This window comes from Trachemys scripta, chromosome 8 (genome assembly GCF_013100865.1).
Source record: "Trachemys scripta elegans isolate TJP31775 chromosome 8, CAS_Tse_1.0, whole genome shotgun sequence".
Classification (NCBI taxonomy): Eukaryota; Metazoa; Chordata; order Testudines; family Emydidae; genus Trachemys; species Trachemys scripta.
Genome location: NC_048305.1, coordinates 59,744,897 through 59,769,148, shown reverse-complemented (window position 1 = coordinate 59,769,148; position 24,252 = coordinate 59,744,897). Strand labels below are relative to the sequence as shown.

The 24,252-nt window shown below is 40.0% G+C and overlaps 1 protein-coding gene across 6 annotated transcripts in view; it reads left to right on the top strand.

The window, feature by feature from the left end:
* BRINP3 (BMP/retinoic acid inducible neural specific 3) overlaps window positions 1–24,252 on the top strand; it is a 317,084-nt gene that overhangs the window by 172,104 nt on the left and 120,728 nt on the right. For all 6 annotated transcript variants that reach the window (XM_034778429.1, XM_034778434.1, XM_034778431.1 and 3 more), the window contains exons 3-4: window positions 544–734; window positions 19,226–19,416. In XM_034778429.1, coding sequence (XP_034634320.1) covers window positions 544–734; window positions 19,226–19,416 — 382 coding nt within the window. The remainder of the gene's footprint in view (window positions 1–543; window positions 735–19,225; window positions 19,417–24,252) is intronic.

Genomic DNA, 24,252 nt, shown 5'->3' with positions numbered 1-24,252 from the left:
GTTTCAAAATCAGGGTCAAAAGTGCCAGAAACTTCAGCAAGATCTCTGCTTGGCCAAATGGAGTCTGACAGTGTCTTTCTAATGCCTTTAAAGTAGTGAGCTAAAGTAGACAGGCGGATTATTGTGCAAAAGCAATTGTGCTTTTAAAAATGATATTTTAATTTCCTTTACAAAGTGCTAACAAAAAAACTGAGTTTATATTGAACTTTGTATAATTCTGAATTTATATTCAGTACCTAACAAAATCAAGTTGTTCTGGAATTATGGTCACATCACAGGCTGAACAAAAGCAATAGAAACTGGTGCATCCTAAGTAGCTTATTTATTTCTTCTCCAGATGACAATTTTGTTATGGAGTATTCCCTCCGTTTCTAATAAATAATACTCGTTGCTTGTTCTATGTATATAATCCATGACAGAGTATCCCAAGCAAAGCTTGTTGTAATACATTGCCCCCAGCTAGGCAACAGAGCGATGTACTTTGCAAATGAAAACATTTGTCTGAATGATGCATTTCTGAATGAGAATTGTTTTGTTTTACAGAGAGTTTGGCCGCTGGAAAGTAAACAATCTAGCTGTCGAAAGAAGAAATTTCCTTGGCTCCCCACTGCCTCTCGCACCTGAATTCTTTCGCAACATAAGACTACTAGGACGTCGCCCAACCCTTCAGCAAATCACAGAGAACCTTATCAAGAAATATGGGACACATTTCCTACTGTCAGCTACCTTGGGAGGTATGGTCAGTGATACGAAAAAACTTCAGTATGCATACAACTCCATTATGAAAATAACCACAGTCAGAGTGGGTATAAATTGCTACTTTTATGTTATCAATACCATTAATATTAAATCCTTCATTGAACTTTTCTAGCTGAGAACATAGGGCCTGACTGATCCCTGAAGGTCTGGGTCTCTGTCTTGTATGGAAGAGAGGGGCTCAGCTACCTCTGCAACATCACTTTCTCCTTGCCTTGGATTCAGAGTGGGGTCTCACTGGGTTCAAAGACCCATGCAAAGGAGGAATTAGGCAGTATGCTTTCCATGGGAGGAAGAGGTAGGAGAATGGTGAGACCAAGGAGATGTTCATTGTTCCTTCCCTTTCTCTGAGAGATTCTCTGGGAAGATAATACAGCCTATGCTGTATTGCCATTTCACAGACCCCACTGTGTGGTTGGGAAACTCCTTTCCTTAAAGACCGACATCCTGTGGTGCAGCCACTGACTGCAGAAACCCTCGCTGTACTGTTGCAAATCGGTGGATGGGGCACCAGGGACACAGAACCACTGTAAAAGCACAGGGCCTACAAGCAGATGTATCTGTGGACTGGCCTTTATTCTAATAGGGAGGGAGCCTTTCAATGGAACATTTGGGGAGAAACTCTAAAAGGAGAAATTTATGAAGAATTTCTTTTCTCTAGTCCCCTCCCATCACTTTTCCTGTGGGGGGGTCCAGTTGGATCCATAATTTCTTTCATGACAAATGGGAAGTGATGCCTGAACAAAAGATTTTGAAAATATTATGAATGCGACAAGCTCGTAACCCAAGCGTGAATGTAGGGTGCTTCATCTTGGGGTATAATTATAAACTAATGTTCTCTAGAATTATTATAAATCAAAAGAGACAAATACACTAACCATGGCCCACACTTGAATAGTCAATACTTAAACATCATTTTGCTCACCTTATGTTCGATCAACCACTACAAAACCATTTTATTTCGACATTTTTAAACATTTTTGCAGAAATTCAAAGGCGTGACATTTTGCATTTTTAGTCAAAAATAGTACTATTTGCAAGTGAATAACATGCACATTTCCAATTTTTCAGTTATGAAATTTGGAAATTGGACAAAAACAGTTGGCCTACAAAACAATGAAGTTCATAGGCCCAATTCCTCATTGCATCCATGCTGAGCTCAGTTATGATACTGGCTCGGTTATGATACTTTGATTCCTGGAAAGATACTAGACCAAATTATTAAACAATAAGTTTGTAAGCACCTAAAGGATACTAGGAATATAAGGAATAGCCAACATAAATTTGTCAAGAACAAATCATGTCAAACCAACCTAATTTCCTTCTTTGACAGGGTAATTGGCCTACTGGCTAGTGGGGAAGCTGTAGACGTGTTATACCCTGATTTAATAAGACCTTTAAAAACAGTCCCACATAACAGTCTCATAAGCAAACTAGGGAAATGTGGTCTAGATGAAATTACTGTAAGGTGGATGCACAACTGGTTGAAAAACTTTACTCAGCGTAATTATCACTGTTCATTGTCAAACTTGGAGGGTGTATCTAATGGGATTGCACAGGGGTCAGTCCTGGGTTTGGTACTACAGTACTCAATATTTTAATTGGTGTCTTGGATAGTGGAGTGGAGAGTATGCTTATAAAATTTGCAGATAACGCCAAGCTTGGAGGGTATGCACATCCATTGGAGGACAGGATTAGAGTTTAAAATGACCTTGACTCATTGGAGAATTGGTCTGAATTCAACAAGATGAAACTCAATAAAGAGAAGTGCAAAGTACTTCATCTAGGAAGGAAAAATGAAATATACAACTACAAAAATGGGGAATAATTGCTTAGGAGGTAGTACTTCTGGAGGATACTTCTGTGGGTTATAGTGGATAACAATTGAATGAGTCAACAATGTGATGCAGTCGCAAAAAAAGGCTATCATCGTTCTGGGGTGTATTAACAGCAGCGATGTATATAAGACATGGGAGATAATTGTCCTGCTCTGCTGGCACGAGTGAGGCCTCAGCTAGAGTAGTGTGTCCAGTTCTGGGTGCCACACTTTAGGAAAGGTGTGGATAGATTGCAGAGTCCAGAGGCAAACACCAGAAATGATAAAAAGGTTTAGAAAACCTGACCTATGAAGAAAGAGTAAAAAACCTGAGCATGTTTAGTCTTGCGAAAAGGAGCTTGATGGGGGACATGATAAGCATTCAAATATGTTGAAGACTGTGATAAATTGTTCTCCATGTCCACTGACGGTAGAACAGGAACTAATGGGTTTAATCTGCAGCAAGGTAGATTTAGGTGAGATATTAGAAAACACTTTAAGGGTATTTAAGCACTGGAATAGGCTTGCAACGGAGGCTGCGGAATCCCCATCATCGGAGATTTTTAAGCACACATTGGACAAACAATTGCCAGGGATTGTCTTGGTTTACTTGGTCCTGCCTCAGCTAAGAGTGCTGGACTTGATGACCTCTCAAGGTCCTTTCCACACCTTGATTTCTATTATTGTGTTCTGGGACAGGTCTTTGAAAAGAAAAAAAAAATTGGTATCCAAGGGAGGAGAAAAAGCCAACATGTTGCCCCAACGTATGTTTCATGGGGACCATAATTGACTCTCCATTCACAAGACACTTCACTGCAGGCAATTGTGGTGATGGGAGAGAACAGATCCCCCAGGCCCACCCTGGCTAAGACACTGGGGGTTCTGCCTAGGGTGACCAGATCGCAAGAGTGAAATATCAGGACACATTAGGCGGGGGTGGGGAGCAAGACAGCCACAGGTGCACTGCCCCGACTGGAGACATGAGAGGGGGCGCACAGCCCTAGGAAGATGCAAGAGGGGTGTACGGCCCCTGCTGCAGCCCATGCCATAAGCCATGGGAGCAAGGTCTCATGGCCCCAGCTCCAGGCCCCAACAGAAGCCATGGGGACAGGGGCACAGGATCCTGGTTGCAAAGTCAGACCCAGTTGCAGGGCGGGAGAATGAAGGGTCCCAGTTCTAGCCCTGGCTCCAGCTCCAGCCACAGTCACAGAGGGGAGGCCCACAGTCCTGCCTTCAGCCCCAACTTCAGCCCCTGACAGCTGAAGCAAACTAAGTCACAGAGGTCTGGAATCAGTGAGTGTCATGGTCCCCCTGACTAAATTATAGACTTAGTTGTAATCCATATTTAAACATACAGATTTATTTGTACACTAAACAAACAACAGGGGTAAAGGGCAAAGTTTTTTATTCAGTCAGTAAATCAACTTCACAATTTGCATACCTCTCAGACGTGCCAGAAGTCTAGTACTTCTTGGATGACTTTGCCATAGTCATGATTTGCTTTTGGGCAATCACAAAGCTGTAGAAGTCCTTGCAACTCATCCAGAAATTCATTTTGACAAGGGTTTCACTCCGCACCAAGTCTATGCTGCTTCGATTCAGGACATCAGTCCATGAATCTTTCATGATTGAAAATACACACTCTGTGTATGCATTGCTTACTGGTATACTGAGCACGTATCACACCAGCTTTGTCATGTTCAGGAATTCAGTGCTACCGTCCTTGTTTCTCAGCACTTGAGACCAGAATTCCCCAGCTGAGTATTTTCCAGGCTCCAACTTGGAGTTGATGTCTTTGATGATTCAGTACTCATCATAGAGATGATCAAGATCCACTGTTTTCTGGAAGTTTACAGCTGTCATGGCCGCAGACAGATCCTTGTACTCGAATGCCCTATTAACTTTGATGTTCGAGCACTGGGTATTGAACAAGTAGCCAGTTGTTGAAAAATCAAACCATTTCTCCAAATATAGGATCAACACATCGTAAAATTTCATGAAGTCTTTCTGGAGACATGCAGCAGTGACAGGCAGCATCTCAGTTAATGCTTTTTCAACTTTGGAGCCAAAGAATTTGTCATTCTTCCGTTGCTGAAGTTTAATTCTCAGAGTATTCATTATGGCATACACTTAACATGCTGTCATACTCTCATTTTCCAAACAGAGCACAGTATCATTGAAGATTTTCAGGACATTCTGGAGGAAAAACAAATGCACATCAACTTTGCTAGGCCCCTCACCTTGTTCACTGTTTTCCATGACCGAGAACAGCATCCATAGAGATTTTGGGCACTTGTCACTGCCAAGGGAAACAAAGTAGCATTTAACAGCCTGCCACATATTTACAAGCCTGTTTACAGCTGGGAAAAGACTCAACCAGCGTGTCAGAATGTAGTGCAGTAAGTGGCATACTCCATATCCACGAAGTCAAACATATCCTTCAGTGCTGCTACTCTCTTAGCAGAACTGCTGAAATGATTGAACGTCTTAATCACTGGAGTCTCAATGTCAACTTGTAGGGTATTGCTAGCATGTTTCACTACGTTGTGCACAACATGGGCAGGGCAGTTTGCAGGGAAGCTATTTTTGTTTTGTCTTTTTAAATTCTGGTACACTGATTGTCACTTTCCATAATTCACGTTTGCATTATCAGCACAGTAGGAAGGCACTTTGTTTAGGTCTAGTTTGTGTGTCACAAGTTTTTCAAGTAATGTGTTCCTTATTGCCTCTGCAGTCTCTTCCCTTTGCTCATAGAAGTCTAACAGTTTATCATGGACCCCATGTTCAGGTGTCCAGTATCTCAGCGATAAGGGGAAAGTTTTCACATTGCCCTTGTTAGATGCATCTGTGGCAACTGAGAAATAGGGACCGTCTGGCTTGCTAAGGTCTTTTAAAAATTCTGTTGAGAACAGCACATTTTTGATCAATGCCTCCACTTTAGTCCGGCCACAGCTGAAATGCTTCACAATCGTTGAATCTGGATACAAGGTAGGCGCAAGTTTAAGTTCACAGTCACACGAGCGATAGTTAATGAACTACTGTGTGGTAAACTTGAAATTAGTTCAGCAGTGATAACCTTGTTACTGAAGGATTCATTTGGCCTGCTGAAAAAATGTGAGACCAGGGTATTGCTCTTGTGAATCTTGGTGTTTTGTTCATGATTTTTTGAATTAGCATGATGCTTAACATCAGACTCACCGCCATGGCAAATGCTAAATTCCTTCCTTTACAAAAGGTTTTTGAATCACACTCGAAGGATTTCTGAATCCCGGTGTAAGCGGGTTTCCCATTCTGTCCTGTATCTGCACTGTCTTTTTTGTTTTTTGGTAGTTGACTCCTCCCTTGCCATTGCCATTTCAGGTGGGGTTTTCGGCTGAAGACCGTTAGCTAGATAGCTAGTCACTGAAAAGAACTGTGTAGTCTCTGTGCTTCTTATGTGTTATTACGTGCCCACTGTAGTTTGTCCTACATTATGCACTGTGTTTCAGAATTGTAAACTACATATCCCTACTGTAAATTGTATTACACCTGAAAACAACCTGAAAAACCAAAATTGCCAGTAGATAACAGCACAATTGGGTTTAATGGGACATTCCCAATCGACTAATTTTCTATTTCACTACCACATTTTAATTTTCACCTGAATATCAGGACAAATGGTGTCCCAATTGTACATCGGGGGGAGGGATAGCTCAGTGGTTTGAGCATTGGCCTGCTAAACCCAGGGTTGTGAGCTCAATCCTTGAGGGGCCATTTAGGGATTGGGGCAAACATTGGGGATTGGTCCTGCTTTGAGCAGGGGGTTGCACTAGATGACCTCCTGAGGTCCCTTCCAACCCTGATATTCTATGACCAAGCAGATGTATGCTGCCAGGGACAATCCCTGCTTGCCAATGTGGGTAAGTGAACTGGGCAGCAGTTTAGCAGTGCTCAACCCCGGCCTGCCCTGTGTGGAATCAGCATGTGCAGAGGCAGGTGTCTTCTTTTCATGGCTCTGCCATGAGCTAGGTGGACCGGTCTGCACACACTCTGCTGGGGGGAGGATGCAACTATTACCTCTGTGGGGCACTTGCCCCTGCTTCCCCATGCAAAAATAGGTAGTGAAAGAAAAGCTTTGAAATGACAACTCTCTGATTCTAGCAGCCTCCTCCATCGAGCAGAGAGCCGCATCTCATTTCAGAGCTGGCAGTTCTAGCCCTTCCGCTGCAGTCCATGCAGCCGGCTGCAGGGGACTCCCTGCCTGGCTCTGCAAGCCATGTCTCCCTGCAAGCTGACCTGCCCAGTCCTTCTTAGGGGCACCCCAAGTGCAAAGTGGTTCCACTCCAGGACTGTCACTCAGCCCTGGGTACTGAGAGTCATTGGAACACTCCAGCCCTGGGGCTGGGCTGGAGAGGAGGTCAGCTGCCACCCGGGCTCAATTGGTTGGGGTGGGTTTTCCTCTGTTGTCGCTGCAGAGTGAGTTTCCCAGGTGGCATAACTTTCTGGGGGTGCTGCTCCTGCCCCTTAAAATAAATGGGTGATTTCAGTTCACTTTGGAGAGGTTGGATACCAAAGCTCCTTCTCCAACAATGGGTTTGGGTATAGTGCAGTGCTAACCTGGTCACAAAGAACTGCATTGAAGTGTGACTTTTGTTCCCAGCCTCAAGGAAAGGGCAGTCTTTTCAGTACTGGGTTTACAATGGTGACTCAGTGGCGCCAGGCCCACACTCAGAAGGGGCCCTGGCATGGCCTGCTCCATTTGTGCTGTGCCCCCAGATCCCACCAAGCCTGCTGGCTCCACCCCAAGTTTATGCTGCTTCGATACCAGACATCAGTCGATGCATCTTTCATGATTGAAAATACACACTCTGTGTACGCATTGCTTACTGGTATACTGAGCACGTATGACACCAGCTTTGTCATGTTCAGGAATTCACACCGCAGGCTCCTGCCAGTGGCCACTTCCCTAGTTGGAGGCAGGAGCTGCCCCACGTAAGTGCAGCCAGCCCAGGACCCCAGGTATGTGTGGTCCCGGACTGCAAACCAAAATATCCGGACAAAGGGCATCCCGACTGATGTACGTTCGGGATGCGGAACAAATAACTTAAAATCGGGACTGTCCCGATATTATTGGGATGTGTGGTCACCCTAGTTCTCCCTAAGTTCTCTGCTCTGTGCCATCCTTCTATCTCAGGAAGGCTGCTCCACAATATTTAGTCATTAAACAGAATGACATTTTGTTGTGACTATTAGACTCCCTACTACAACTCATTCAAATATTGGGCCCAATTATAGTAGCTGAAAGATACAGCATCAACAGAAGGCAGTCCATCAACAAATGGATTTCCAGCTAGGAAACATTTTTAAACTACTTTGACTGCTGTATATTCCATGTATTATTGGTCCATCTTCCTGAGAATCAGGCTACAGTTAGTCTGTTAAACTAAAATTTTCAAAATGGGCCAGATATGTAACAATAATGGAAGCTGTGTACCTACATCCCTATGTCATGTTTTGGAAACTGATGGTTCAGTGTGTAACTAGGATCCAGTTTCACAATAGATTGAAGAACTCTAGGATAGGGGCTGTTGGGTGGGGGTGGGGGTTGGTTGGGTCCAAGTCCAGCTGCATTGCTCAGTGGTGAGAGTCTGTGTGGCTAGCAGTAGGGGAACCCAGGACCTCCCTACTCCACCAGGTTCCAACCCATGGCCATGTGACTAGCAGGTTGGATATATGGCCCGTAGGGTGGACGCCACTAAGCCTGCTCCCTGGGTCACCTCATATCATGGCCTCTATCCCTCCAAAGTCACAATAGAGGTTGGCTTGCAGACTCTTAGGTTCTCACTGAATGTGGGCTGGAGGCTCTTCTCCTTCAGTCGTTGCCCACCATTCCCGGTCTCCATGAGCTTTGGAGGCTCAGCAGCAGGGTCTGGTCCAGGCAGTGAGGAGCTCCTTTGGAATCTCTGCAGGTGCTAACAGCATAGGACTACGCCCTTGCTCTGTCCACCATGACTGAGCAGGGTGGCTCCTTTTTAAGTTCTGCCTCCACTGTGAGGATGCCCAGCAGGTACAGCTGGGTAGGGCCTTCTGGGCCCAAAGCGCCTTGTTAACCCTTGGCTCCCCCATGTGGAGCTTATACACTCCATCATAGAGGCTTAGTGTTAAATACAGAGTATAGATTGTTCTGCATAAAAGAGAATTAGCACACAGGATTACCCAACCAGACATCACAAAGTGAAATAACATTTTAGAGATGCAGTTTTATTCCTTGGTGGGTGATTATATTAAAGATAATTCCAGTGATTGAGTATTCTTCTTACAGGGCAATCTTGTCAGAAGCCCTTATTCACCTGAGGAATGGTTTTCTTTAATACATTTCATAACTGAATTCTAACTATATATTAATAAAATGACAGTAACCCTATTCTCCTTTGGCTGATATCTGAGTTCCATAACAACTGAAATGTGATCTTGGAAAAGAGCATTCCAGAAGTATGTTGAATTTCTGTGCCACCTTAATAATTTAAAACAAAACATTAAATTATATCATCATTTTAAGAAATAGCACTTCTGTGGCAAATACATCATAATTTAATTGAAATCTAAGCACAACTTGTACACGTGTTGCTCAGCTATCTGTTACTGACACTTCATTTGATACAAGACTTCCAGGATTGCTGGTAATTTCCCATAGCAAAGTGTGAGCTCTCCAGGACAGGGACAGTACTTAGACAGTAGAGGTGACATCCTGACTCCATTGAATGCTGTGGTAAAATGTCCATTGATGTAAATGAGGTTAGGAGGACCCTACATATTTGATAATTATTCAGAAAATATTATACAACACTAAAGTCCATATCCTGTAAATCCTCTTTGTGGGGGACCTTTGTTTCCTTCTATTGGAGTTCTATATCTGGAAGCTTTTCAGATTGGGGAAAAAGATATTTTTTTGAAAATGATTGTTCAACATTGGGTCATGTACTAAAATTCTGCTAATACAGAGTAAAAATGATAGGGCTTTATCCATCAGAAGTACTGAGCATCTGTATCCCTCATGGACCACAAATAATTTGCTGCTGTTCAATGCCTTTTGAGGAGGAGACCTGTAACCGGGTGCTTGGAGGGCCAGGCACCCCTTGACCACCACCCCCATATTTCCCTGGTCAAGGTGCCTCAGTCTTCTAGGCATTGGGGTCAGGGGATTCGGGCCCTCCCACTCCACTGAGTCCCAGCCCAGTGTCCTGCATGAGTTGAAACCTAAACAAGGGGCCCTCCCACTCTCAAATCTACCACTCTGGACTACTTCCTATCACTGTCGCTTCAGTTGGGGGCATGTTCCCTATAGTCCCATTTGCTGGGGTAGTTGGGCCTCCCTCACATGTGTCTTGGACAGCATTCTGCCATGGTCCCAAGCTCCTTCGGGCAGGGCAGCCATACATTTGGTGAGGCTGAACCTCACATTGGCTCTGGGCTTCAATCACTCAGTTACCTCATTTGCCTTAGGCTCCTAGGTCTCCTCCGCAGTCTCCTTTGGCTGGGGAGACAGTACATACTCCCTGGTGGCTGCCTTAGCTGTTATGCTAGTGACCCTTACTCTCAGGGAGAGCAACAGCTAGCACCTGCCTCTTTGCCAGCCAGCCCTGAACTTAGCCAGGCTCTCTCCTTTTCTCCCCACTCTATGCCTGACATTGATTGCAAGTATAATGGGGAAAGGCTCACTGGGCCCAAAGACTCTTTTTAACCCCTGCCGTGCTGGTGGGCAGCTTCATCTTCATCTTAAACCTTGAAGCTGTGAGTTTCAAAGGCACTTGAAAATCCCAGCGTAATATACAAAACACTACCCAAAGGCAAATGAAGACTGTGGGAACCTTTCCATTGACTTTAGGGGACTTGGGCTTAGAGAGACAGACTCATTTTTCAGAGGTGATGAGTACACCTACATTTCCCATTGGCTTTGGCGCAGCGGGCGCTGAGTACATTTGAAAAATCAAACCATCTAAACGAAATTCAGGAAATTAGTATTTTATAAGATTGTTGTCAAGTGACACCTAATATCATACACACAGTCCCCTTTTCTGTTGTTAGAATTCGTTTTGGGGTTAGAGTATATGGGGAATCCTAAAACATGCACTTCCCTGCTTCATTAACATATAGCTGTAGTAGTCCCCACCCACATAATACCACTCTTACCTTTCCTTTAAGTATGCCTCTGAAAGGGCTATTGCTTTTATACTTTCTGATAAGAAAAGCCAAAGCCAAATATGCACATTTCTTTTTTTAATAGTGCTCCTGAACATCTGTATTCATGGGCATAAACGAAAACTTGGCAAATGACTGACCTTGCAGTAAGATTTGTGTGCCTCTGCGACCACTTGGCTTGCATGCATATCCCTTTTTGACCATAAAGGGAACACTTGCACATGGTTGTCTGTGAAATGTTCCCAACTCTTTATTCACAAACATAGAAATATACCTCTCCAGGGCATTCTAAAATGAGACCTCTGTGAAGTTATACAATATTTCATGTTGTTATAACATGGAAGACAGCATTTCTAGTTGCTCTTATTTCTTTTAGAAATTGTGGCTAAGTGGTTAAGGAAAGTCAAATATCTCATAATGGAAAGCAACACGGGCAACACTATAATGGCTAGAAGGACGTTGTGGTATATTACACTAACCCACCAGGCATCAGAGACATACAAAGGGTCACTCATGAGTTTCCCCGCCTGTCCCTGCATGGACCATCTGAATGTCCGGAACTTGTGAGGTAACCTCGCACAGGTGTGTGAGTGGAGCCAAGTGTCCCCCTCCCCACTGTACCAGTCTGTGCAGTGGAATCTAGTTGCTCCCCAACTCCTGGGGCAACACAGTGCCTCCTGAGTGTACGTTTACAGTCCAGCTCCAAATTAGAAAAGTGGCAATGAGTGAATTGCCCCCTCAGTCCCTTCAGCATGACAATCTGCAAGAGGAGTCTAAAAGGATTTTTATTTTTAAATTTAATGTAGGCTTTGGCCTAGAAACTCTGAAAGGCCCAGGACGTACAAAGATTCTCCTTTGAGCAGCACACAACGCAAAAGGTCACCACTTTATTTTATTCAGATTTCCATATTACTCTATATAAGTGCACAGTCGGTCTACCGCCAACTCAGTTATCACACAGGTATATCTGAGATCTTATATATCAGTATGGTCCTGTTTCCTTCATTGTGGAATTGGGAATGACTGTGATATCTCAGGTGCCACAATGCAGTAGGTGTAGATGGATGTTGAGCTTTTTAATGGTGCCCACTATAGAAGTGTAAGATTTAGCACAGGATTCTTGGAAATGGGTGACATTGGTGACTCAGCAAATGTATAGGCCTGAAGATGCAGGAGTGTAAAAATGAATGTTAATTTACATGTGAAAGGCTTCTATTTCTGGTCCTGGGGAGATGAAGATCTTATTCTAGTGCTATGGGAGATGAGGACAGTAGATACATAGAGGATCCTTTTTTCTTCAACTAGTTTGATAGCAGTTTTAGATAAGTTAACTTGCAGGATGTTTGGTGGAGCCAGGGGCTTGTTTTGAAATTGGGGCCAGCCAGAAGTGTGTAATAGGCCAAATGAGTAAAGGGGATTGACATTTGTTTATTTGCTGTAGAGAAGAACTTGTTAGTGTTGCTCCTAGTCAGAGAGTAGAATTCTGTAACTGAGAAGCACGATGTCCATATCCCTCTGGCAGAAATCATCTCACTGATGTTGCAGGCCTCAAGAACCAAATGAGAGAGAGAAATTTCATCTTTATAGCACACAATCTTGATGGACCATAACAGATAAGTTTAATACATTTCCTGCCATTTTTCTCTCCATTGAGTTTAGCTCCATATGTACATATGTATAGCTCCATTGACACTCTTACTATGCTTCAAACTGAATAATAAGGACAGAGTTTACCTCATGTTCATGATGAGCAGTATGTTACTTTGCATACAGACAACAGGAAAATTCCTTAGCTGGTGTCCATTGACTTCAATGGAGCTATGACAATCTATAGTGATTATCTGGCTCGGATTTCAATTAAACATGAATACTCATTTATAAAGAAGGGAGGCAGAATCTGGTCCTAAATTATCCATGTGGTACATATGATATGGACAGGAACTTATGAGTTTCTCATTAGACTCATTTGTTCTGCAGAAACTTTTCACTTTGCAGTATTTAACTCTGTGGCTGTACAATTCAACAATAGAAAGTTTCAATTCCTGCTAAAAATGTACTGTCAGTCCTACTCTAGTCCTACTGTAAAATTATGTTACACACTTAAAGCTTAAATGTTTGGAATAAAATACTGTTAATCAGCATTACCATAGAAATGTTGGCACATCTGGTCCAGGTTTAGTTTACCTACTTTTTGAAACAACTGAACGTAAGTTGGCAGGAAAAGATGGTCCTAACTTGTTAATTTCCATGCCTCATACAATATAAAGTTACAGTTATCCTGTGATTTCTCTTTAATGAGAACCTTTTAACAATGTCACAGGTGAACAACCTTTGCACCAAATACGAGAGGCACACGCGTACAGAGCTCTACACTGAGAATTATTGAGGACATACAGGTATAAATAAAAAATAAATTTTGTCTTGCAAATGTAATCGCTGAGCTTCCTGCTTATTGACAGTATCACTTAATTCATACCTAGAACATTTCAGTCTTTAACTATAATTTGAAACACAGCTTTACGATCCTTTTATTACCAGCAGGAAGAGGGTATAAGAAGATAGTCTTTCAGCTCAAAAATACATCTAAGTTACTTGAGGCAGATAATAGTTCTAAGTACTTTAATCATATGAATATTTATTGTTGCACATTATAAAAATGCATTTTCCCCAGCCAAAGACATTTATATTTAGTTATAGCTGTTACAGTATTATTATAAGACTACTTGCATCAATGCTGGCTATTTGCATTTCTTATTTAAATAATTCCTGAAGACGTTCTTAAGACCCACACAGCTTTAATTCTTTACTTTTGAATACCATTTATAAGCTATTGTACAGCTTTTTCCCAGTTAAATGGCCACAAATTGGTTATATCTCAATGTTAATTTTCAAACACCCACTCTTGTTTTGAAGGCATTTTTTTGAGAGACAGCATGCAGAAAATTTGTTTCAGTTGAAGAGTTTAAATTTCAAATATAAATCTTGGAGTGTTTTATAATCTAGAAATAATTAAATATATAGACTAAATAAGAGTCTTGTAAATGCCAGGGCTTGAGGGGACATCAGAATATATTGGGCGAAGGTCAATCTATAGTGTGAATGTCAGTCACTACCCGTTGACGAATATCGGTTAATGACAGCAGCTACATGGTAATAAAACATCAGCATAGAGGGTTTGCTAATCTCTTGAACCAATTATTGGATTATATGGAGTTATTTTGTGAGTAGGAACAAAATGTATTTTTATGCTACTTCTTTTTTACCCCGGGAAACTGAAGCAATCTGCCTCCTGAATTTTGTAAACCAGAGAGAAAATACTGCTTTTAGAGATTGGAGGAAGCATGGCTGTGTGGATTTGATGCTGAATACAAAAAAAAAAAAAAAGGATTATTCACTGTCATTAATCCTTTTCTGTTCTTAAGACTCATAACCTTGAATAGTTTTCTAAATCACATCTATTTTTTAGCTAATGCTTAGATGTCTTCTTAGCCTATTTCATGGTTGCAGACTACAGCTGGTAAGAAAGATTCATCCATGTTTCAGATATGACAGAGAAGTCTATTCAGACTTGGTTGTGTGTGTGTGTCTGTTAATTTAAACTCATAAATTAGATACGATTCACGGAAACTAATTTACAAAGTCTGCAGATGTGCTGTAGATGGGAGCCCCCTTCTTCCAATTCTGGAAATAAACAGAAGAAAGATTTGGGGATTTCTGTTGTTTGTTGTTGTTGTTGTTTTTTGTGGGGTTTTTTTAATGTAGATCACTCCATCTGGCTAATGCCAAATCAGCCTTGCCAGAGTTGCATTCCTAAGAATACTTCTGACAAGGAGTTATTTTACCTTTGAAATGTCCCATATTGCACCTTGTGGCAGGTATTTTCCAAAACAAATGTCCGGACACTCATTTACACCAATGGCCCTTTACATCACTTTAACCAGTAAAGGGGCCTAAAATGGACATTTACACACACTCTAAGGCCCCAAGTATATGGGGACCTTAGTGTGAAGGAGAATCAATCCCAAATTTCTTGAGAGACAATAGTCCTGGATTCTCTTAAAAACTCTTCAACACATCCTAGACATATACATATATGATACTTTGTGCTATCCTATCATTATACACAGCATAGATTTCAGGACCAATTACAAACATTTCCAGAAAAGTACTTGTTTGCCATGCAGTGTTTCCTCCTTTCTTAGGACAAATTTCTACCCCACCCCCTCTTTCTCAGGCTGAGTAGCACCTAATTCCTCATGTAGTCACCATAGATTTCAAATAGGACTGCCCAATGAACAAGGTACTACTCACAGTGAGAAAGGGGGGCAGAATCGAGCACTAAATTATAAGAAACCATTTTTATTTATCTAATGTAAAGCTCTTCCAGTCCTTCACTTCTCTCTGTGAGTTGTTCTTTCAGACAGAGCCTGTCATTTACTATCTGCCTATACAGTGCTTATGAGAATGGAGCCCCAAACTGGTTGAAGCCTCTAGGTGCTACTGGGATATAAATGTACATAATTATAATAATGGCTGGGCTTTTCAAAGGAGTCTGAGGGAGTAACGTGCAAATCCCACTAAAATTCAATGGGAGCTGGATGTCTAATTCCATAAGTTTTCTTTGAAAGTCCCAGCCAGTGTTAATAAATACATTTTAATATGTACAGTTATATCTGTTTTATCATGAGCTAAGGGAGAAAAATGTTGTTAGATCCTCTTGTCTAAACAGTTGCAGCATGTCTCTGAATCAATATTATTCTAGAATCTTGCATGCCTGAGCTTAACATTGGCCAAAACATAGTTTTGTTTGAGTTGATTCAGTGAAAATATTCAGCTCTTTGCAAGCTCCTTACAGTGGATCTGAAACAAAGTGTACTTCTCAGGAAGCAGAACTCAGAGTAGAGAGGTAGGAATGAGCACGTTTTGCTTGCCATGATAACCCTCACCTCATCCCTCACACAAGGCAAGAATGGACTTGAACCAGACTGTGATAATAGGACGATGTGCTAACTAGAGCCAAGTCCCAAGTATATTTTTTCCTACAGAATTTTTTTGAAAATAACACTTTCATTTTGGTCAGTATTAGCCATAGAAATTTTCATATGTTTTTTGCTGAAATATTACATTAAAAAATCCTAAATTTTCTATCAAAAGCAGACTGTGAAAAATTCCATTCAGTCATAAATCCAATTTCCCCCTGAAAAAGTTTTCAATCAGCTCTAGTTATTACTATTGTAGAATAGTTAGGAGGCTTTAAAAGTGGCTACTGAAAAGAGAAATAATTGCAAAATATGCAGAAAATCAAGGGATTTTGCAAATATTTTCTTCACGTTTGAGGGGATGTTGTCATTTATCTTGTAATGGATTGGTAGTTTTGCTGTTGATTTCAAATGGAAGGATGATCAAGCTTATTGTGATAGTCACTTTAAAGGAAAAACACCTCATTAGGACTAAGAGAAAACTGCAGGAAAAGTGAAAAATCTGTGGGGAATTTCTCTGATTTCTGCAGGGATTTTTTGTACTTTTTTTTTTTTCAGTGCATTATGCTGGACACTCCCTTACTCATTGACTGTTACTTATCTCAAACAAGTTGCTGTGTATCTTTCCTGTCCCTTCCAAATATCATGAAGAGGTTGTCACATGGAAGACAAAAGGCTCAGCAAATCGCTTGAGTAATTACACAAAGTAAAAGGTTGAGTCTTAGCTCAACTCAGTCTGTCACTCCATATCTTGTAAAGTGATTTAACATAGTTATAATTTTGTGGCATGGTTTGTACAGCTATTTTATAGCTATATTTGAACCATGACAATAGGTATCCTGGAGCCAGAATCTGTTAAAAATAATTTGGGGCCAAATTCTCGTCTCTTTTATATCCCAGGAAGATCCAATAGGCTTCGTTGACCCTCCCCACAAGCATTTGCTACTGATGTACAGCAGTTTGTAACAGCAGTTAAGTAAAAAGTAATTCTGTGTCCACTTATGATAACAGAGAGATTGGGGAACTAGAGGGGAACAATCCTAGTATCTATGGAGGATTCACATTTCCTTGCAGCTCAAGCTATGTACAAACATCCATCTTACAGGTAATGGCAGGAGGAAGAGCATAAATACAATGGGCTGAATTCTGGCAGGTTCTGCCTATTCGATCCACTTCAGAAAATCTATCGGTAAGACTCTGAGGTGACAGTTGTCTGCTCCAGGGTAAAACCAGTATTTTGGGTCAAACATTGCTGGTCTTAACTCAGACAAAACTCCCCTTCAATGTGTGGTAGTTTTGGCAGAGTAGGGACTATAGGATTTAGCATTGCATGTGAATTTCCAGGATGGTGGCCTTCAGGAAAAAATATTATAGACGCCATTGATTGTCTTAGATTAACATGAAAATACATTTGGAGAAGGAAAAGAAGAATTAGAAATGAAATTTCCAGTCAAAAGGTATTTGCTGACTGTATAATCCTTACAAGTGTCAACAGATGTGATCTCATGCACTGAAACGTGTTCTTAATTTGGAATTGTTGCCACCAACAGTATATTCTTTTAGAGTTTATGTCAATTTTTGCATCCCACACATTATCGTTCTACAGCTATATTTGTTGGCACATATGCCCACTTGAAATTGGCATACCATCTTGTGAGTGGGCATAATGCCACCACAACAGATGGGTATGCAACGAAACTAGTACAAGCATCAACTCTGACTATAATGGGAGAGATTCCCTTCTGGGAATGCGGAAACAGCAGTCTGTGTAGATACTTGGCATCTAAAGTTAAGGTGAACTGGTATTGCTCATTCAATTCATGGGCAGATTAAACTCTGAAAATCCAAAATTAGCAACCAGAGACTTAAAAGTTGAGTTTTTGATTAACTTGGACTCGTGTAGAACAGGAGGAAATGTTACTACAACATCACCAGATTCTTACTTTTAAGTCTTATTTTCTGCAGTGGCATTTTATGATTTCATTTAAACCCATCACAAAACTAAGCATGAAATCTTCATCCCGTAGAAGTCAGCGGAACACAGATTTTCATCGTAAAGTATCAAATTAAAAAAAAACCTCTTCCATGAGAAGCAAACATAAACCTTATGGAAATTTCCTATGAAATTTAACAGTAATCTTATCAAAAAGGCTGTATAGAAATTATTTTAAAAGTTTAGTAGAGAATGATATTCGGGGGAGGCTGTTTTGTTTTTAACAATCTTACAGATATCTACAGCAGGGACATAATTTTCTAAAACCTGTAGGATTTTTTCTATAAGAAAAGGAACTGAAAGAAATAGGAGAACAGGTAAACCTCTTATGTAGCAGTCCTCGTTGATCTTCTCTTTGCATTTGTAAACATAACTCCACTTTGGAAGTCTTTTTCCCAGTTACAAAATGTTATGTAAAAGAGGCCTGAGGCAAGATACCTCAACCACTAGCTTGGCACTATTCAGTGGTGATGATGCAAAGCGGTTGTAAACTTACTTTAACTTGTTGACTAAATTCGGTTTAGCTCAGCTTTGTGTTGCTGCAGTGGTGCAAAGGCATCAAGAGAGAACTAGCCATCCCCGACCCTTGAAAAATGTAATAACCTGATATTACAGATGGTTCCAATACAACAATGTTTACTAGCAAACACTTCAGTCCACGTGTATAATAGGGTACCTAGCTTTGAGTCCAGACCAGAAATGTATGAAAAGACATAGTAAAAAAAAAAATATCATAATAAAGTCAGGTCTAAAGTATAATACTGGTATTTTTCTGTTGTATAAGCAATTAATACAATAAATATAAAGGTTTGGAGACAGCCTCTAAATCTAGCTCTCATGCAAACTAAATCTGTAGAAAAATATATATTGAGGATAAGCAAGTAAGGTTGGATCCCTTGAAGAAAACTCATTCCTGGTGTAACTCCACTGGAAACACTGGAGGTACACAAGGATTGAATCTGGCCTATTGTGTTTTTATCATTTTATTATACAGTCAATTAAGGAACCAGAAATATGAAAATTGTCATTTTCTTCTGATTTCTAACTGATTTCTAATAAGTGCCAGAAGAACGGCATTACATTTTTAGGCCTAAATTTTCAAACCTGCTTAACTGATGCAACTAGACAAGTGGCCTGATTCTCAAAAGCACAGGACACCGAACGAGTCCTGTTGACTTCATTTGAAAATGCTTGGTGCTCAGCATTTTTGTAAATTAGGCTTCTTTCTTAGATGCCTAAATATGGACTTAAGAGGGAGAATTTCAAAGACATAAACGACAGTTAGGCCCTGACCTCCCACGAGTGTTTTCAAGGTACAAATAGTAGTTAGGCCCTTATCTTCCATGGGAGTTTTGTGCCTGCCACTTAAGCTTTTAAAACTCTTCTTCTTAGGAGCCTATCTTTACACACGAACTTTTAATACCATTGGCCTTGCAACATATTTCAGGCAAAATAAGAGATCTGGATGATGTTACTGATTGTTTTAATATATTGTTTATACAGGAGAGGAGTCACTCACAATTTTTGTGGACAAGCGGAAGCTGAGTAAGCGATCAGAAGGAAGTGATCCCAGCACCAACAGTTCTTCTGTGACTCTGGAGACTCTGCACCAACTGGCAGCCTCTTATTTCATTGACAGGGACAGTACTCTCCGTAGACTTCACCATATTCAAATTGCCTCCACTGCCATCAAGGTATGAGAAGTCGTTCTGGAGTCTAGCTGCAAACATTTTCACAGATTAAGTAGATACTCCTCTTACCAGACATGCCTGGATTTCATTGATAAAACAGACTTGTTAGAAAATAAATCTTAGTTAAATTTAGTATTATATACAGTTTGTTTGATGCAAGGTCTATAATTTCAGTTACACAGATAGTTAGTTTTACTGCATGTTGTTATCCGTTCAGATTTTTTTAAAAAAATGTGCCTAAGTAACTTGCAAATGCTGACCATGCAGTTGCGTGTAAAAATGCTCTCACACACAATTTGCAATTTCCCAGTGATTATTTATTTATCCATCATCAATCATCATCATCCATACATTTGATCATAGACACCTGTTTTTGAAAAATATATCCCTTTTATGTTCCCATTCTAGAGAATTTTAGACCCAGCTGAATTAGTCTAAAATATTGTAGGCCACATCCTCTCCTCCATTACACAGGCTTTGCACTAGTATTCCAGCACAAAGCACCTGCCAAGCCTGCTTACTCAACTGCCTTAGGATTTCCCCAGTGATTCTGCATCCCCAAGGGATGTAGGTATTTGTGTATGTATTGTATGAAGCAATATCTAGGTATTTGTACAGCTATCCAGCTGTGCTTTTAAAACAAGTGTAGAAATAATACACATCTTTAATGGAAATGGTTAGCGTGAGTCGACTTAGTAGAAATAGCTTATCAGGACAGGATTTCATATCAGACATAGAGAAGCAAATTGAACTGTACTTTTAATAGGAGGTGCCTTCATTATAAAGCTTTTACTTCAGAATCTATTGAAGTCAACAGGATTTTTTCCCTTAACTTTGAATTAGCCTTAGGGGGTTAAGGGGATTTTTTCCCTTAACTTTGAATTAGCCCTTAATTAACAATTTCTGGTTTTCAACTATATTAGCTGATTATTTACAGTGTCATAGTACAAAGTGTCTTACTATTTTTGTCCTTCAGTGTTATGTAATATGCAGATTTGAAGTAAATTTAAAAAATAGACTTCTCTCTGATCTTTAGAAAGGAGGCCTTTTCTTTATATTGAAAAGACCCACAGAAGAAATCAGCAGAAATTTAATCATTGGCAGATGCAGATAATGACTCGGGTAATGAGTGCTAACTATATAATAAAGTTTTTAGCAAACAGCACAAAATCACCTCGTTCGCCCCCAACCCCATCACCATTCATGAGATGGATACAAATGGAAACTATAGTCCATCAACACATCTGCAAATTACAAAGAAGGTATTCAAGATCACACATGTCCGATTTAGGTAATCAACTGCAGCAGACCTCTAGAAAATGGTACACGTCATATGTGACAATACCAGTGTATGAAATTGTTTATGCTATACTATCACTATCACTCTGATTGAGGGTCTGTTATCATTTGCATAACCGAATTCCATTTTCAGAGCATTTTATTCTCTAGAAAAACTTAATGCTAACTGAAATTTGGAATGACAGAGCACAGACGGGAAAGAAATATTTAGAAATTAAGAAATTAATGGAGATATCCCATCTCCTAGAACTGGAAGGGACCTTGAAAGGTCATCGAGTCCAGCCCCCTGCCTTCACTAGCAGGACCAAGTACTGATTTTGCCCCAGATCCCCAAGTGGCCCCCTCAAGGATTGAACTCACAACCCTGGGTTTAGCAGGCCAATGCTCAAACCACTGAGCTATCCCTCCCCCCCCCGTTTGTTTGTTTTTTCACAAATGTTCAAAATACTGCAATTGGTTCTTTTAAAGTACAGGGGTATCAAATAGAGTTGACTGTTGTCACACCCAGGTTATATCTCATATCTTATATCTCAGCCATTTTATTTATACAAATTGCATTGATGTTGCCGTTAGAATAGGGTCCAAATCCTACAAAACCCACCTCACAGGCAGATGCCTGCACCTGTGGCAGATCATACAGGATCAGGCCTAAAATAGCATGTGTGAAATTCTACAGAATTCACAGTCTATGGGTTTGATGGCTTTAAGACATCTATGTGCACTCCCAATCCTGATGTGTTCCAGATGCTGGATAATTTAGACTTTTCTAAGTTACAACATCTTCCCTGGTATGTGCTATGTGCCACAGTGTTGCTCAAAATCTCCACTCCCTAGGTCAGTGATAGTAAGTGGGTCCTCTGAAGGCAGCCTTATAACTGTCTTACACGGGGCCTGTGCCAGCGAAATCCTTCCCCGTTAGACACAGAGCATTTAGAGCTCCTTGATGACATTCTGGCACATTTATTTGATGATAAGGTGCCAGAGAAGGGGTGAAAAATTCACCCCATATTTTTTTTAAAAGTGTCTAAAATCCTTATTTTATGCGATGTGTTGGAAATGGATCGAATAATTACAATAAATAAACAAATAAATAAATGTATTATTGACAAGTTGGAAACTCGAGACTTACAATTCACATTACATTTAATGGAAATTGAGCATCCAATCTCTGAGATGACTTTGAAAATCTTAGCTATAGTTTCACAATTTTCAGCTTCATGATTTGTTTGTTAAATGTATATCAGATTTTAAAATGAGTATCATATGTGATATTTTCCCCATTTTTTTAAACCAATGTATTGAAATGATAAAAATAAATTCAGGGAAAATGTACATTAAAATAATGTTAAGGCACTAGCAGATATTAAAAATAAAATCAGAACTCTGAATGCAAGTTAAACACTGTAATTCATGCACTTTTACTGCAGTCCATAGCAAGAAAAGTCATCTACTGTTCCAAAACTTCAACAATATTAAAGCATTGCAGAAGACTTAAGTATTTCCAGCAAGAATCATTTAAAAAAAAAAAAAGAGCCAAGTTTCTAGAAATCAAAAGGTTAACTTAAAAACCATGAGATGTTTTTTAAAAAATAATACATTGTCCATGTTTGTTTTTGCCTTCTGGTTTTTTAGCATTTAGGGATCATGCTTTCAAGCTTTTTTTCTGCAATCATCAGGGCTAAAAACTGATGTGTATATATAATATTACAGACACAGCCCCTCAGATTCTTACATAAATGATTCCGTGTACTCGGACTTAAAGAAAAACTCCAAATATTTATAATAAAATGGAAAGAGCTGGCAGCACAGTACAGTTAAGCCTTAAATGTACATTTCTGAAGTTTATGTAAACTTAATTTAGAAATTAGATATTATTGTAATATTAGAGACTAACATTGATTAGGACTCAGATACAAGAATTTTTCTTGCCACAGAGGATAACATCTGGAGTTTAATAAACTTCAAATTTTTCAGGAGTCACAGGAACATATGTTATTTTTTTTACAGGCCATGTAATGCATGTTCTGTAGTATATATATATTATAACAGGAGCTTCAGCAATAGTTAAATTCATTTTAGCTCAATAAAAACATTTTGTTGCAATAAATTTGAAATGGAAAAAAATATATATACCTTTTTGCTCCAGGACATTTTTGAAACTTTTAGCCAATTTTTCCTAAACAAATTTTCATCAAAATTTTCATCCATCCTGCAGAATTCCTAAGCTGCTTCCAATTCACAGATGAGACATTCCTCTCTAAGCTTCCAAGGGAAAAGAATTTCAGCTTATTTGCAGGAAACAGAAAATATTAATGAAGTACCCTTTGTCCTTCAGATAACAATGTGAAGGTGATATCCATTGCACTCAGAACAATTAACACTTGATAAGTTTGTATATCAACTTTCACATTCCCAACAAGAAAATTATAGTGATAAATCATATTTTCTGTCCATCCCTGATGTCTAATTTATGGAACTGGAGGAGGAGGATTGAATTTCTGATGCATTAGGCTGCTAATTTATCAGCTATTCTATCCCACACCTAACATATGTCATCAAAGGTGGGGGGAATTTGTCTTTTAAATCTTTATTTTTAATCAGCTGGGGTAAAATAATGTTATCTCAAGCAGAACAATTGTTTTCTCAAGAATGCAAATGTACAGTGCAAGGAAGGGACTGGTGCCAGTATATCTGATGAATGTAATCAGGTTTGTTAATTGTGATATAATTAATCTCGACTACAATATGTGCAGAACTGAGGGAGGCCTTGCTATTAAAACTCGACAGTATATTGTCAATGTGACACTCTCCAAGTAAAGATATCAAGCCATAGCATTCTTGATACTATTTTCCAACTGGAAACCAAGTCTTTAAGACTGTTACACAAAGCTTGTATCAATATTTACCTTATTTTAAAATATTCCAATACATACATTATTTCAATAGTATTTTAATGCATGCATTTTAGTGTAAGTGATTAGATTAATGTTCTAAATCAACAGTTTGCAGCCTCAAGGGCTTCAGTGGCAACTTGCCAGAAGCCTGAGAGCTGTATCTAATTTGCATGTACATTTACATAAATGTACATCCTGTCATGTTTGAAGTATTACACATCCCATATTACTGCACTTGCATGCTCATTTTAAAAGCTTTTTGCTATGGAAGTTCTACTAGCTTCTGGGTTAGCTTCTCATTGAACGCTGGGAGGGCTGTTGACTCTTCTTCCCTCTCTTCTGGCAACTGTGAGGGCAGGGCTGTCTCCTTTCCTCTCCTAACTGCTTGGTGGAACAGGGATTATCTTGCTCTCTCTCACTATGAAACTGGGGGATCAACTCCACAGAAACAAAATATAGCTATAGTCAGTAAATACTTTTCCACAAGGGATAGATTTTATGAGCCAGACCTCCAGTTAATGTAAATTCATATTTTTCTATTGACTTCAATGGAGCTACACTAATTGACACCTCCTGAAGATCTCACCATATAACTGGAAATCAAAGAAAGCTACTGTAAGCAAAAGAGAGTAACAGAGAAGTCCCC